Below are 17,139 nucleotides of genomic sequence, written 5' to 3' on the forward strand. Positions count from 1 at the left end.
TGGGAATTCCATCCAGGTGACTCTTGCTCAGTGTTCACTGTCTGAGACCTGCTCTGTAACCACCCTTGGCTGAAACAATGTAATGCTTTTCAGTCTGTGTGCACTCCTCTCCCAAGGAGAAGCAGGCTCTGTTTCAGGGACAAAGACAAGTGTGGAACTGGATGGGCAGGTGCTGCAGTGTGTGTCACGTTCAGACCTCTGACCTCTCTGTGAAGGCCAGTGTACATCTGAATTTCCTGGCAGTAGGAATTATCCACTGATACGATGAAGAACTCAGTAACATTTCAGATTTCTGGATTCAGTGTAAAGCCAATTTCAAATATCTTAAATATTTCCAAGGGAAAGATTCCCAGTTCGTTTAAAATGTGTAAACATGTAACCATAGGATTTTAGACGTTTTAGGGTAAAATGAAATCTAAGTAAGTAAAGCTCTGCCCCCTGGCGGAAAGCGCTCAACATCGGGGCAGTGAGTTTCGGGGCCGTGCTGAGGGCTGCAGCCCGGGAGACAGCCTCTCGGCAGCTCTGAGGACCTGCGCTGAAGAGGCAGGGGAGGAGCCAGGGTGTACGTGAGTTTTCTTGGCTGTGAAATATGTAGTCAAATCTAAAAAGTTTACTGCTGATCACAAAGACAGTCTCAAGAGAAAGCTTTTAGTGCTTTTCTCTGTGTGGGAAGGTGCAGGAATCTGGGGTCATTGAAGGGCTTCGCTGGGTTTGCATCCTAACTGTCTAGAAGCCCGCATCCCCAAAGCACAGCCGCGCCGCGTGTTTCACTCCAACCTGAGCTCCCTCTGTGAGCGCTGTCCGGGGTGGCGCAGCGGGCTGACTGCCCCTTGGTGTAAGGGCTGTTCTTTCTTGTACGGTTGTAGTATAAAACATGTCCCAAAATAAGAAAAAAAACCCATCTTTTTTGGTTCCTGTCTTTTAATTATCCTATAGTGTCTCAGTCCTTCCTTTTCTTAGTTTTGCTGTGCTGGGTTTGTAATATGGATACACAGGAGATCTGGTCTGCGGCGCGAATGTTTTATTTACTTGACACCTGAGTCTAAATTTAAGTATCCACATTAAACAAAAAATCCCCAAGCCATATATTTTGTATTTTATAGCAATTAACTTGCTATAATTGAGAGATATGAAAATAAATTAAGCAAAAAGGAATGAGAACATGGGGGTGAGGTGTCCTTATTTCTTGCAGGATATCCTATCTGACAGGGATGAAAGTTAATTAGATAGTTTGTCAGTTTATAAAATTTATAAGTTGGCAGAAAGAACGACTCTGATGTCACATTAAAATGTGCAGGTCCCACGTGAGATTTATAAGTTAAGCTTGTGATTAATAACTCATAAGAAGATGCATAAATCATGCAGATAATTCCTGTCATTCTCAGTGATGGCTGTGTTGTACCCCTTATTCCTAAGCCTTCTCATTTATTTATGACCATATAAAGGTCAAAAATGTTACTAGGAGATGTAGCCGTCTTGAAGTTAAATTGCTTACACAGAACTGGAGGAATGAAAGATGAACTGTGTTAAGTAAGATTGAGTTTGTGTACCCTACTTCTAAGTCAAAAACTGGAAGATGGGTGATGGTGTGGAGATATTTTGTCAACTAATTAGATACTAGTCAGAAAATATAATGGATATTGGAAAGATGACTGCGCCATGCCACCAGCTGCCACACCGGCTCCTGTAATCTAGATGCTTGATGCAAATGTCACTTGCAACTGCTAGACGTGACTAGCGGTCATCTCCCCAGGCCCCAACAGAGGGCTCGCCCGCGGGAGGAAAGGTCCCTGTGCTGTCTGACTCTCCGGTATTGCCGTGGGCTTGCTGGCATTGGGATTTTTCCACCGTATTTGTGAAACGCTGCTGTTTTAAGGTGTTCAGTGACTTTCTTTTCCTTCGCCTTTTGTGATTGGACATCTGGAGAAGTTGAATGTTCATCTTCCTTCTTTCCTTCTCACCTTCCTTCCTCCCTTCCTTCCTCCCCTCTTCCCTCCCTTCTTTGTCTTTCTTTCTCTTATTTTCTTCCATTATAAAGCACAATTGTTGAATGCCAAAAAACTTAAAGGTAATTTTAAGTGCTTTAGCCATGAAATGTCTTCTTTCCTTTTTGCTCTATGTGCTAAGCACATTTAAAAGAAACGTAACAGGATCTGCTAAATCTGCTCATTCATGCACACACACAAAACCTTTGCATTTTTAGTGAACTGAGTCTGTGAGAAAATAGGCTGCAGTGTGCAGATACCGGGACCCTCTCTCCAGGGGGAAGGGCAGTTAACCTGCCTTTGTGGAGCCGCTCCCACTGCCGTCCAGGCGCACTCGCTGTGCCGTACAGACACGGCCGTAGCTCACACGTGAAGCCGGTGTGTCCCAGAACGGTCACTCTTCCTGCTTTCAGTGCCATATTCTGAGCATGGCGTTAACTAGGGGACACGGGCAGGGCGCTTACTCTGTCCCTGTTCACTGTCTGCACGAGTGAATCAAGGTCTCGACATGAGGCTCTTTATAAAGAGGCCTATTTCACAGAAAAATGCTTAGAGCAGCGGGCAGCGAACAGCCGTGTCAGTCCCCACCCCCGCAGGGTGTCCTTTCTCACGATGGAAAAGTGCCGACAATGCTGGTTCTTGGACTAGACTCTTACTAGGGACCAGGGTCCAGGTCTCAAGAGTTGTCCAGTTTCCTTCCTGCAGATCATGTGAATTTGCTTTTCCTTTTAAGGGCTTGATGAAAGTGAATGTGACAATCTCAACCACTTTCTCCCTTAAGAGAGCTATTCCTCTGAACCAAAAGCGCACCTGGACAGGTGTGTCCGTATTGGTGCCTCCTGGTGCCAGCGCCTGCGGGCGCCCACCTCCTGGTTGAGATGTGCTGTGTGCTTCTTAGTTGGTCCTCCCCGAGCGCCTGACGCAGTGAAGGAAGCCCGTTCTGAGTCTGATGGGTGAGTCTGCAGACCTTGTGAGTCCAGTCATTCCTTTGGGTCAAAATAAAAGTTTCTCCACAACAGAAGGGAACGTTGATGTTTGGATAGTGAAGGACTCCCCTAGACACGACGTTCAGACCCAGAGCTGAAACAGCATGGCTGATGCAGCGTGTGACTCACGTTGAAACGGAATTAGCTGGGATTGCAGATTCCTAAGAAAATTCTGAAATAAGCTGTAGGTTTTGCGTTAGGGTTTTTTGTTTGGTTGGTTGGTTTGCCTGGTAGGTATGATTTACCAGGTGAGGAGTGGGTCCTGGCTTTTAAAAACACATCTACATCCATTTGTAAAACATGCTCCCATGACTCTGCGGCGTCTGGCTGTTTCACCACTAGGTCCTCCTGTCCTAAGAGCTGGGGGGCTGGGACACGGGGCCGCGCCGGAGAACTGCCTGGGGGCTCCTCTCCCCGGACTCCGAGCCTCCTGTCCCGGGCGCCCCGCTCTTCCCTCACCCAAGACCCCTCCCTCCTGGGGGTGCTCGTTGTTCCAGGAGGCCGTTTTTCGTCACCCTCACTCACCTTCACCCTGTTTTTTTCCCCTTTATTTCAGTCCTTATTTATTTCTTTAATAGTAGTTTATACGACTCACAATTATTTTCCATAAGTACCAATGTATTGACTTATTGGTGTGTGTTTCCCTAACTGGAATGTAAGCTTCATGAGAGTAGGACCCATTTCTGTCTATTTCCACTTATAACTAGTATTTATAGCATAGTAGACACTCAATACATGATTTTTATTTTACTCAATAAACAAATAGGGGATAAAAACTGTAATCCTGCCTGCCGGGGCTAGCATTCTCCCTGTTCAGGACAGCTGTGTTGGTGCCATTAAGAAGAGAAAAGAAAAAAAAAACACAAAACCCTTTTTTTTTCCTTCTAATCCGGGGAAATCCAGAGCTAAGGGACTTAGAATCACAGAGTTGCTAAAAGACAACTGTGGGATTTCTACCTCAGCGCCTTTTGCACAGGTGAAGTGGATGGGTGGGAAGAGACTAGCTTTATAAACCCCTAAAGAGAACGTGAATGTCTTTCTGAAATTATCCCACAAACCGCACAACAGGTGCAGGGAAACGCGTGGTGTTACATGTCATCAGCGTGTGTGACGAGCACGTGGCAGCCCGTGGGGGGTCTGCATCAGACGGTGACCGTTACCTCCTTTGTCACGTCCTGCGATGACGGGTGCTGGTCCTGGCGCGCAGGGCACTGCTAGAGCTCGAGCAGGCCCCTTCGGGGAAGGCGGAGTGGTGCCGCACACGGTTTAATCTGATTCTCGTCCTGTGGAGGCGGCATCCGTTTGGGGTAGTTTGTATTTTGTAAGTGTTTAGTAGCAGCTGTTTTTGAAGTAGGAGAGGACTCATTTCTCCAGCAAAGCTCATTGTATCTCCAGCAAAACAGGGAAGAGACCAAGCTGCTGATTTCATTCTAAGAGAATGTAATGAAAAGGAAATTGGGTGCTAGCTGAAATGCAGCCCGGGACTCCGTCCTTTCTGTGAGCGTGAGTCTGTAAGGTCATTTCAGACTCAAACAGCAGGATTTACAGGAGGGGAGCATGTACTGAGAATACTTCCCAGGCGAGCTGGCCTGGACCAGGTCATCCTCAGGCAGAGGCCCCCCCACCCACTCTGAGAGGCTCCGTGTCCCTCCTGGTTCTGGGCCCAGAGGAGCCGCTGTCAGGAGCCACCCCAGGGCGCTCCCAGGCCTCGGTCTCTGCTGCTCTTCTGATTTCTGCCTTCTTGCTCCCAGTCGCTCTTCAGCTGCTTGTCTGACTCTTACCCGGAGACACAGACGATTGCAAACACAGAAGTAATGAAAGGCCAGGGGTCCGGAGGTCAAGGGCGTTTTGGCCTGCTCACTGGAGGCGGCTGTGCGTACGCGCTGCGGTGCTGTTCCTTTACCCATGTTACCAGCGTCTGCTTTCACGTCCCTTTATTTCAGGCTGTAAACGCAGAAACACGGAGCCTGGAACTCTGGGAAGCACCTGCACAAACCGTAGACCACGTCATTGCACTGAGCACTGACGGAACTAAACAAACGACGACGCATTTCCTAGTTAGAAGCGCTTAGATAGGAGAGCCCAGATTATTTCTTTTTCAAGTTAAGAGGAAATTATTAGGTCTGTGTTCGTTTATTATCATCTGCACTTCTTATTTGTATTGAGTGCACCTCATACATTTTCTTTCCAAAGTGAGGAAATGTCTTTTTGGTACGTGCTGTGTGACTTCTAACGCGCACAGTGAGTGCTCGTTAAACGCAAATTGCTATAATCCTGCTGCTACTGCTAACTGAGCCAGGATGGTAGTGGGCAGCTTGGTAAAGACAGTTTTAAAGCTTGTGTTGAAGCAGCAGCCCGTCCTCCGAAGCTGTATGTGATCGTCTTCCTCTAGGTTCCAGGCTGATATAGCTCCTTACTTATGAGCTGGACCCTGTCCGTCTGTTTCAGCCTATGAACTACAGAACTGCCCAGACCCGCCGCCTTTTCAGAACGGGTACATGATCAACTCGGACTACAGCGTGGGACAGTCCATATCCTTTGAGTGTTACCCCGGGTACATTTTAATCGGCCACCCAGTCCTCACCTGTCAGCATGGAATCAACAGGAACTGGAACTACCCGTTTCCAAGATGTGATGGTAGGTTAATCACTGTTCTTGGAAGCAGTTTAACTTTTCATGTGTACAATAGTGCATTAAATATTAAATGAATGTATTCAAGAATTCATTAATTTGATCAACGCATTTTTACTTGTAATCTATTATGTTAAACTCATTCGAGCTAGCATTTCAGGAATATATCACATGCCAGTAATTTTTAAAAAATGAAGAAGTAGGCCTTGCCCTCAAGTAAATTATGAGGACAACAAAGTAATGCATACAAATGCTTATTATGCAAAACCAGGCGCAAGGAGCATTTTGACGAATTGCAGGTACGGAAGACAGGACTTGCTTGGGGCGTGACTGGGGGAATCCTTGCGGCTAGAGCAGTACTCGTCTTCTCAGTGGTTCCATCAAACTGTGGGATTGGAGGGGAAGGGGTGCTTACTAATTTTACCCTGGGTATTTTTTACTGTTTCACTCTTCCCATAACCATCTCTTGCTTCTGTATGTCAGAAAACTGACTTCAGTTTTGTAGCTGACCTTGAAGGACACACATTGCTTTGCTACTGAAAGATAGAACAGAGAGCATCCAGCTAGGAGTGGTGCGCACAGAGACACAGTGTGGGCAGAGTGCAGCAGTGTCCTTCAGTGCTGGGTGGCCACTGGGGTTTCTCCCGAGACGCTGGAGTCAGGCAGATGGGAATGGCGATGGGAAAGACCCAGATTCAGTGAATACCTCTAGTCTGAGCAGAGGTAGCTTCTGTTTGCCTATCTGGTCTTTATGATGTCTTTGAAATGTTTGCAATATCGAGTTAAACAGATCAAGTACTTTGTTTATAACGAATGCTTATGAAACAGAAACGTTACTGTACACCTAACATTCTAAAGCTAAAACTGCAGTGCTGAAAAAAGAATGAAATCTCCAGCTCTTTGGGCTTTTGAAATGCTAAATACTTACATCCCAGGGGGAAGAGGGAAAGGCATCTGGCTGTGTTTGAATTTCTACTGAAGAAATTTTTAAAAAGCAAATCAGTAGACTTTTTAAGTCGTATTTTTCACCCGTGTTTTTCCATTCTCTATCATTATAAAAACAACTATAAAAGAAAAATATTAAGCTGTATTTAAAAATAGTTATTTTAGTCTACTTCAAATTTAATAACATAAAACATTAGGTTATGTTTTAAAACTAAAAATAGCGGTAGCATGTCTGGCATTTTTTATTAAAACACTTAAAAACCCTTTCATACTATTCTCCACTAAAAAATTCATATATTTATATGTATAAATTACTTTGAATTGGCAGGATTAAAGTTCTTTTTTATTTGCAATTTTTGCTGGAATCCTTTGAATTCATATGTAAATAAGGAGACTCTTTGGCTTGATAGAAAAAAAATAGAATTAAGTATTTAATTAGATTTCATTGCTTTTTTCAAGTGCAGCTTTCCAACATGGAAATAACTGTAGGCCTAGAATTATTTTGTTAATGTGAAAATGACAAAATATACCTTTTTTATGATATGTGAAATATAATACTACCCAGAAGTGGCCAAATTGTGAAGCTAAAACCCTCCAGACGTCCAGGACTGCCCGAGGCCCCCAGGCCGTGGGGAAGCTCCAGGCCTGCCCCCAAACCCCCTTGCGGCTGGATGACTAACGAGTAGGACACACAGAGCTCGCTGAGCCGTTCTACGTGCGGCTGTGGCTTGTAACCAGGAAAAGACAGGAAACGCATCCAAAGAGAGAGGCCTAGGGTGGAGCAGAGGGCGCCCGTCACTCTCAGAAGTGGCCTGGGGTCATGCACAGAGGCCATGCCACCTCGGGAGCTCACCTCGCCGGGGCCTTCCTGCCCAGAGTTTTTACTGCCCAGATCTCCGTCACATCCTCATGACTGACGGACCACTTGTCCAGGGGTTGATACCACTCCCAGATCAGCTGATCTCCTGTGACCCGAAGGCCCCGCCTGAAATCACAGGGCTGGCCTCTCTGGCCTGGCCAGGCCCCCACTGAGGCTGTTGGGTGTGGCCAGCCCCCAGATGGAACAGACATTCCTGTCCGGTGCGGCCAGAAGGCAAATGCCAGCCCTCTTGTTAGGCAAGGCCAGGGTCTTTCCTATGGTGGTTTGGTACCTACATTTTTTTCTTCACACTTTTAAGGTTTAGGCAGAAATTTTAAAACAATCCTGGAGAAAACCAGCTATAAATTATTGTCACTCTTACTGCAGATGTAGTGCTTTTAAGATTTAATTGTTGATTTAATATCACTTAATGTGCTCTGTCTTTTTATCCATTTCTATTCAGAGAAAGCCACATTGCACATGTTTGTGTGAGGGGAAAAAAGTACAATAAAAAGATGTCCTGGTGCCCCTTGATTTGTCCAAGTCTAGCCCCAGATAAAATGAAGTGACGGTGTGTCCTCCACCTCCCTGTGCTGAGGTCCACTGTGCCCACCAGCTCATCTTCCAGTATCTTCTAGCCTAGGCTTCACATGACCATGAGGTGGTAAGATACATGGAGTACATCTAGATTACCTGCTCATATATGGTCATTTCATATTTCTGTAAATAAAATAATCTCCATGTCAATAGCAGTGATCCATTTATTAAGTAAAATTGCAATGGACTGTTTGGGTATCGTGGTTCTTCACGTAGCTGGCAGCTGGTGAGATACGGAAGTGCTTTAACAAGACAGCACTGACGGAATTGTATCTTACTTCTCCAGGTGTAGGTCTGAGAAGAACTGATAATGTCTTTGTTTCAAGGCAGGCACGTAGATGCTGTTCTTTTTAGACAGCTTAAATAGGCTTTAGAAATCTCACTTAAAACAAAAACAAATTGTCAGTTAAATAGTTATGCATAATTTCAACATAATCCCTTGCATCAGATGGTCCGGTGGATTATCAGCTCAGTCGCAGGAGACAACTGACTATGGGTATTTTTTTTCTTTTTAATTATGTGGAAATGACTTTACCCTGAAGGGATTTTGAATGTTTGGAGAATATATTAAATGAAACTTAGATAACGTAGCTTCGAAGTATAATTCTCCCAAGGGTTTAAGGCTGTAGGGGAATTCTTTTTGACAAAGCAGTTACTGAGAAACGTTTCACACTTAACTTCTTAGACGGGAAGTTGGGCGAAGAGCCTTCAGAGACATAGAAAGGTTCAAGTGCATCCTCTTTCCGTGGACGGTGTTTGGCTTGAGTTTTCTTTGCTTCCCTTTCAGCTCCTTGTGGATACAATGTAACGTCTCAGAATGGCACCATCTACTCCCCTGGATTCCCAGACGAGTACCCCATTCTGAAGGACTGTGTCTGGCTGATCACCGTGCCCCCTGGCCATGGGGTCTACATCAACTTCACCCTGCTGCAGACCGAAGCTGTCAACGACTACATCGCCGTTTGGTATGAGAGCCTTTCCTGAAAAACACCAGTCTGTCGTTGCAATAGGCCGTTCTTGCAACCACTTACATGTCTCTTGTCTCTATTTAGAAATGAGGTCATTAGGTAGATATTGGAAAGGACATTTGCCAACTAAATCCAGAGACGTGGGGAATAAACCTCATGTGCCATGTTTGAGTTTTGCCGCGTGGAAGACGCATTCAGGATCCCTCTAGATGCAGAATATCCCTAGGTCATTTTGTTTTTCACTTTTAAGTGTGGTTTCTTTTTCCTAAAAGAAAAGCTGGTAGGATCCTCTGCTGTTGTAAGAATGTGATGCTTCTAGAAACACTGAAGAAATGGTTGCTCACAGCCTTCTGTCTCCGTTGTACACTCTGCAGAGCGGCCCTCCCACAGGCCATGGAGGGAGCACTGAGTGGGCGGTGGGCACTGGCTCCCTTTCCAGTGAGCCCCGTAGCCTGGAAAAGTTCCTTAAACTCTCCTTCACTGAATTTTCACATCTATGGGAATGACTATTCCTACCTTCGCTTTTGGAGGTGAGAGTTCCTGGGGGAAATGGAATGACAGTCCCCTTGCTGAGCTGTGACAGGAAAGTAGAGCGTGCCACTGGGACACGAGGTGTGAGCATCGTGCAGGTGTGAAGAGCCAGGGTGTGCTTTTGGCATAAAGTGCCCTGAAAACTCAAGGAGGAGCAACGTTAGCAAGGCTGTGTGTGTGTGTGTGTCTGTGTCTGTGTCTGTGTCTGTGTCTGTGTTGGCAAAACTGGTGTCAAGGTGGGAGTTGTTCTAGGTAGTGGGAAATCCATAAGGCAAGAGAACAGGGTGAGCTCCAGGCATTGGGAGATCCCAGGTGGGGTTGGCTGAAGTCTTAGGGGAGCCCAGGAGGGAGTGAGAATGGGTGACCTGGCCAGGGAAGCAGGGCGGACCATACAGGACCCCAGATCAGCTGAAGGACTTCGGGCTTCATCCTGGAGCAACGAGGACTCACCTTGGGTTGTCAGAAGGAGAATTGTGAGGCCAGATCCTGGTTGAGAACCCCAGTCTCTTGTATGGGAAGCACGTTAGTGAGACAAGAAGGGAGGTTGGCCTCTGGGGCTGTAGAAGCACCTGTCTGGGGGGAGATGCCAATGATGCTCATGGGAGCTCGGGGGAAGGAGGAGAAACGGAGAACGTGACAGGTTAAGTTCGCCACGTGAAGCTGCCATCGTGGAAGCAAAGCAAAACAGACAAGCAACACCAAAGGCAGAATCCACACTGTAGTGTCCGCAGTTTTACCCGGATTCACAGGTTTAGAAGGCGGAAGCAAAAGCTCCCTCAGCTAACGAAGCGGAGTGAATGCCTAGTGTCAGAGAGACTCGAGGGTGAGCATCAACCGTCTCGATGTTTCTAGACACAGTACCTAGAAGGTGGCTACGTCTTATTCAGCTTTTAAAAGTATTTCAGTTCAGTAGCAAGAGCTCCATAAATCTCACCCATAATTAAAGAGATGCCTCTGAGTGTAGACTTTAAAACATGGACGTTTGCAAGGAAGGTGATAGATGGTGTTGCAGTCACTGGAAGACGTGCGGCCTTAGGGGCCCCAGGAGAGGTCAGCGGGGGACGGACACGCCAGCGCGGGGGTCCAGTGTGGGCACCAGCCCTTTGGGTTGGAGCCGGGTCAGACCTTCCTCTTTCACAGAGTGACAGCCCATCTGTCAGAAGGAGACGGTTGTCCCTTTAAACTGTAACGAGGCGCATTGTGTCTGAGTGAGCCCTCCCCTCCCCCAGGGACGGCCCCGACCAGGACGCCCCGCAGCTGGGCGTCTTCAGCGGCAACACGGCCCTGGAGACGGCGTGCAGCTCCAGCAGCCAGGTCCTGCTCAAGTTCCACAGCGACTTTTCCAATGGAGGCTTCTTCGTCCTCAACTTTCACGGTCAGTGCATTTCCGCCCCGTTGATTCGGGTGTAGGGTTGGAGTTGATTTTCCCTCAGTGTTGACACAAATCTCAGCTGAAGTGCCTGGATTCTGCCCCCCGAGGACCTGATAGGGTTTTCTCGTGCATCACGCCACAGGTTCGGGTGACCCTTTTTTCCTTACTGACCTATGTGTTAGTTCACATCTCTTCTGTGGCAAGCTCAGATTTATTCCAAGGTAAGTGTGCTGTAAGTGAAACTCTTACACGGAGACCGTTGAGGTGGATTCAGCACCTTGCAGAGGTTTCCTCTTACCTGTCTCCAGATAGGTCTCGCTAGCAAGTGGCATGCAGCTACAGCTGGGCAAAGCAGATTGCTAGTGATTTTGAGGATAAACGCTAAGCAATTGGGGGAAAAGAGAGCAGTCCCTCATCTCTCATGAGGACGGCCACGTGCACATCCTCAGGATGGGGGACAAAGACCGCGTCACCTCTAGACATGGACGTGGACCAGGCCACAGGTGGACCATTTCTCTAGCAGAATTCCAAATAGATGGAAAGTGTTTTTGTATTCAAATGCTATAACTTTTTAGTTGTATACTTTTTCTTTTTGAATTTAGATATTCCGCATCGTTAAATAATACTGTAAACATTTGAAACGTGAGAATTTTACAAAACAATGGCTTACAAGTACAGACATTTCAGCGTATCTAAGCACTGTGAGAACTCAGGAGGAGTGCTTTCTGTAGTGTTCTGGTCTATTCAGCGAGTGTAATCGCACTTACTGTTTTCTTGTAACCATGTAGCGTTTCAGCTCAAGAAGTGCCAGCCTCCGCCAGCCGTTCCGCGGGCCGAGATGCTCACTGAGGACGAGGACTTTGAGATAGGTAACGCTGTCTGCGTCGCAGCACCGGCAGCCCGCCCAGTTTGCTGACACCCACCCCCAGCCCAACAGAGTCAAGTAAATGAGTATTTGTCAGAAATATTCCTGAAGCTTTGCTAGGAGGTCTGCACAGAGGTCATGTACTGAGTAAATACGCTTTTCTTTCTTCATCTTCATGATTTTTGTTTTTCTTTTTATTTGAATTTTGCTTTTGTCATTTTGAGCACATTTTCCCCCCTACATCATTCACTCGTTATTTTTTTTTCTTGAAAAACAGTTTTCAGAGACAGACTTAAACACATGTTTGTGCTTAGTTAGGGAAACACGTTCATGCAGTGGTTGAAGAAAATCATTTGTGGCTAAAATAATGACGAGTCTAGCGCTGACCTTTTGTTAAAACTGAAATATAATTGGTGAATATATTTAATGATGATACATAGACAATCTTTTGTATCGTTTTAATATTAATGGCCTATTTCTTTAAACAGTCATCAGGCCACATTAGGAAACCAGTGTGGCATGTGTTTGCCATGTAACTGTTGTGACCCGGGACTTCTCAGTCCCAATTATAAATACTCCCTCCTGTTGTCATACCCTATTTCAGACCAGTGGCCAAGCCAGGTGGCCCAGTTTCTGCTCACTCGTCACGTCTCAGCTAATGAGGACATTGTGCTAGTCAGGCCAAGATCGTGGTGTAGCCTCTCGGACACGTGAACGCCATTCTGTCCTGCATCCTGCAATCCCAAGCGTCTGCTCCTCTTTTCTTTCTTTCTTTGTCTTTCTAGTTTCCTTTCTCTCTCTCTCTCTCTTTCTTTCTTTCTTTTTCTTCCTTCCTTCCTTTCCTTTTCTTTCTTTCTTTTTCTTCCTTCCTTCCTTTCCTTTTCTTTCTTTCTTTTTCTTCCTTCCTTCCTTTCCTTTCTTTCTCTCTTTCTCATCATGGGGGAAGGGGAATGAGCATAGACACATCAATTAAAGAAAAAAACTGCTCCGTAATTTCTGTAGAAACGTTGCACATTTATAAGTTAAGAACTGAAAACGGCACTGTTTTATTACACAGACTAGCCATGAATAGGGACCTTGGGGCGGACCTGGTTTGCACGGTAACTGAGGTCGCCACGCGTGTGCACGGCACTCACGCACGGCACCTGGCGTGGAGACAGCATTTCCACGTGCGCTGCGTTGGCTCTTTCAGGAGACTTTGTGAAGTACCGGTGTCAGCCTGGGTACACTCTGTCGGGGACGGACACCCTGACCTGTAAGCTCGGTGCGCAGCTGCAGTTTGAAGGCTCCCTCCCAACGTGTGAAGGTACGAAGTCTGTGCTGTAAATATGCTTCTTCAACGTGGAACATCTGTTACTTGTGTTGGCCTGAGCTTCCTTGTATGCGTCTGAATTTATCTCTGTGTTATGATTCAATTACAATTAAAATGATCTGCTAACAGAAATATCTAATCTTCTCTTTTAGCTAGCTCTACAGTATAAGGCAAAACTGCATGAAATAAGAAGTCTTGCTGTTTTCCGAGTTTGTAAAGAAAATTTTCAAGCGTATGGCATAGTTGAAGTAATTTAAAAATAAAACCCATCGCCTAGGTTCCGCCACGGGTGTTTACTACACACCCTTTGTCACATGGCTCTTGTCTGTCTGTCCATCAGTTTCTCTGTCTGACATTTTGATACAGTCAAGGCAAATTGCAGGCATCACTGCCCTTCCCTCCGAATTCTTTAGCATCATGCACTTAAATTTCTCAGAACAGATGACTTTGAGCAAAGGTGGTCTTAGCTGATGAATCAAGAAAGACATAAATGTTGACTTAATATGCTGCTTTAAACACAGGGTGGCTGCCTCCATTCTGTTGTCTCTCCCCAAGATTAACTGAATTTTTACTCAAGTGGAATTAATTCATGACAGTCCAGGAACAGAGTAGATCGACACAACAGGAGCTTCATTCTCTAATGACCTCTGCTTGCACACGTTCGCAGGGAATGTCCTGCTCTCTCTGCTCGGGCCAGGGGTCCCCAGGCCCTACCGAATTCCTAGCAGCTCCTCCGCAGGACAACATAGTTCTCTTCTGTTTCAACTGAGGAGTAAATTTGTTTAAAATGAACTGAGTTATCTTAGCTGTCGTTCCCTAAAAACCTCATTATTTTAAAAAGGAAATGGGGACTCATATCTTCTGTCAAATTCTTAATCACCTAAGCACTTAATTATCATTTTTCTTCTGGTACTTTTCTATTATTCAGTTGGGCTTAAGTAGGGGCCAGTCCCCCAATAAATTCTTGGTGAAAATTGTATTAATTTTGAGTCCTACTTCTTCAAATGTCATAATCACACTTTTAGAAGTTCTGCTTTGAAAATTACCACCTCTTCAGGGTGAGTGTTCCTTGGGAATCATGTGAAGAAATCGTTCCTTGAATGTTCGCCCCTTGTACAGATAAGTATCACCTTATTGGGCACTTAATTTAGAAAGAAAATGAATGAGTGTCTGAAATGCTCTTCAGCACCACCAAGCAGTTCTCACATTATCTTTGGACACCAGCTGAAGGTCCTACAGTTTAAATCAGTTCTGAACTCTCGACCTGAGACAGCATCAAATCCCACAGGGCTAAGAGCTTGGTCCCACAGGGCGACCCCACCTCAGATGCCAATCACAAGTCTGGGTTGCCACCTGTGCCTCTGACTGAGGATTGTGAATCCCAGGTTCTCAGGACCCTGCCTCAAGTTCGATCATTTGTTAGAACAGCTCACAAAACTGAGGGAAAGAACACTGGTCCGAAGGGCAGAGTCTGGAAGTGTTCCCAGCACAGGACTTCTGTCCCTGGAGACCTGGGGTGCACCACCCTCCGGTGTGAATAGTTTTGGCACATCTTTGTTTATTTTTGAACCATCACCAGAAAGAGAAATCATTTTCTCTTAATAATTCTATTAAAAAAAACTATTTCTGGCGCTTTTTCTCATTAGCACAATGCCCAGCAAATGAAGTCCGGACAGAATCTTCGGGAGTCATTCTCAGTCCAGGCTATCCAGGCAACTACTTTAACTCCCAGACCTGCTCTTGGAGCATCAGAGTGGAGCCACACCACAACATCACCCTCTTTGTGGACACATTCCAAAGTGAAAAGCAGTTTGATGCACTGGAGGTGTTTGACGGTACGTTTCTTTGAACTTCGTTTACGCACCAGGGACCCACACGTGACGTAATAAGGTTTCTGTAGTGCAAGAACTTGAATCTGTCCTTGAGGTAAATCACATCTCCCCCAAACAGAAAACGAATTATTCCTGGACTTGTGTGGTCTTGGAGATCAGGTGGAAGGTACAACAGTACCATGCTGTTCAGAACGCTGCAGCTTTTAAACTGTTAAATGTGGTGCACTCTGAAAGTGTGCTGAATCCACTGTAACTGCTCTTTGGTTTTTTAATGTGGGGTTTTACAGCAGATGACCTCTGAAAGCTCTTCCTTTCCCTCCTTCTGAGAGCGTATTGATTTAGAAGGTATTTTCGGAAATTTAAGATGGGCCAAAAGTACTTTAATCAATCTAAATGATTACTTTACTACAAATATATAAAAGTAATGGCTCACAAAGATTTCTTGATAATAAATGCTTTGGGGTCTTTAATGTACAATTTTTTAAATTAATGAAATAGTTTACTGAACAAATGCTAAGGCTGTTTTCAACATCAGTCATGCATTTTTGTACAATTCCAATGAACTTTTTAATATAATAATGCTAAGCTTAAATGTAGTATGTGGTTGAACTGTCAATTTGAAGTGGAACCGATGTTAATAGTTTTCTTTGTACAGAAGCATTTTCATACCCAGAAAACGAGACCACGATGTAATTATGGCTGTACGTAATAACAGGGTTTTCGCATATTTTGACAGATTTGTCATTGAGTTCAGATAAATAATAATCAATTCAGTGAAAAAAATACTGTAATTGATTCTGTGTGTATTTGTATGCTTTTTACTGACTTGATGAATCACAATCATCAAATTGTTCGTATGGAAAGACGTTAGATGAGTCAGTTTATGTGTTTCTGAAGATGAGGGGTACATTGGAAATTAAACGCATATGCATTGGAACAGAGGACTGAAGAGCGGTGTTTTCCTTTCCAGACAGTGTTTAAATGTTCATCAAAACAGACACGTACTGCTGAGGACCTTCCCCCGAGTCGTTAGGACAGGAAGCGGTAGAGCGTTAGCCAAGTACAGACGTGGACTTGTCCTGCCAGTGAGGTCGGGGACGCCGGATCCCAGGGGCAGTTAGGTGCCACAGAGAAGTAAAGGCTAGCAGCCACCCCGGGGGCCACGTGTGTCTGTGTGGGCGGATATATATGCACACAACGCCTACCCATGCTGTGCATAATTAAATATGTTTACATGATCATTTAGATCTTACGCATGGTCCACTGTTTCAAGTGGTTGAATTGAATTTAGCTGGCAGCTCTTCTTCCACGTCTGATTGCAGGAGCAAAATCATTATCAGTCATTTATACCCTAAGCATTGACAATTTGATCTCCCCAAAATACAGACAGATCCCGCCCATTATAAACCGCAAGCAAAGTAGGTAATAGAGACAATATCAAAGTGGCTGCTGTCAGAATTATCAGAGATGTATGACCAGGTTTGTTCTAGTCTCAGAGGTGTTTCTATAAAATGAAAGGTCAGAGTTTTATATGAATAATTTTTTAAGCGTTGGCATTTTTGTTTTAGTAAATGTCATGTTCATTGAATTTTTTTTTTGAAAAGCAGTGGCTCTTTTTTATAGCTCATGAGTTGACAAAAAAAAGTGTTGAAGATATTGATTTTAAAGTTTATTAGCCCAAGAGTTTATTACTCTCTTTGGCTACAATAGTGGATCTTCCTCAATTTACAAACAAAATAGGATTTGTGGGAAGGGATAAATTGGGAGTTCAGGATTTGCAGATACTAACTACTATAAATAAAGCAGATAGGCAACAAGTCTGTGCTGTACAGCACAGGGAACTGTATTCAGTGTCTTGTAATAACTGTGATTAAAAAGACTGTGAAAACAAATACAGGTATGTTCCTATATGAATGAAGCATTGTGCTGTACACCCGAAATTGATACAACATTGTAAACTGACTGTACTTCAATAAAAATATGTTTAAAAATAGGATTTCAGTCATTATAGAGCTCAGTTGAGAAGTGTCACAGTAAAGCTGGTGGTGTTCACCTGTGGAACAGTTGCTGGTTTCCACCTTGGTGACAGTGACCACTCCTGCCCATGTCGGCTGTGCTGTGTTTCCGCACATGCTGGGCTGAGTGTGCACTTGTAAAGACTAGTCCTTCGGAAAGTTGTTACATGACAGGCAAAGAGAACAGATGGAAGATGGTGAGGGGTTGCAGGCTGGGTCAAGAACACCTGAACTTGACTCG

At 45.0% G+C, this 17,139-nt stretch overlaps 1 protein-coding gene across 15 annotated transcripts in view; it reads left to right on the forward strand.

The window, feature by feature from the left end:
• Positions 1 to 17,139, forward strand: part of CSMD1 (CUB and Sushi multiple domains 1) — a 1,700,362-nt gene that overhangs the window by 1,609,014 nt on the left and 74,209 nt on the right. For 14 of the 15 annotated variants that reach the window (XM_072950557.1, XM_072950544.1, XM_072950543.1 and 11 more), the window contains 6 exons: positions 5,420 to 5,608; positions 8,791 to 8,968; positions 10,732 to 10,877; positions 11,663 to 11,743; positions 12,932 to 13,045; positions 14,698 to 14,886. In XM_072950557.1, coding sequence (XP_072806658.1) covers positions 5,420 to 5,608; positions 8,791 to 8,968; positions 10,732 to 10,877; positions 11,663 to 11,743; positions 12,932 to 13,045; positions 14,698 to 14,886 — 897 coding nt within the window. The remainder of the gene's footprint in view (positions 1 to 5,419; positions 5,609 to 8,790; positions 8,969 to 10,731; positions 10,878 to 11,662; positions 11,744 to 12,931; positions 13,046 to 14,697; positions 14,887 to 17,139) is intronic. The other variant, XM_072950552.1, reaches the window with a different exon arrangement.

This window comes from Vicugna pacos, chromosome 26 (assembly GCF_048564905.1).
Source record: "Vicugna pacos chromosome 26, VicPac4, whole genome shotgun sequence".
NCBI classification, from domain to species: Eukaryota; Metazoa; Chordata; class Mammalia; order Artiodactyla; family Camelidae; genus Vicugna; species Vicugna pacos.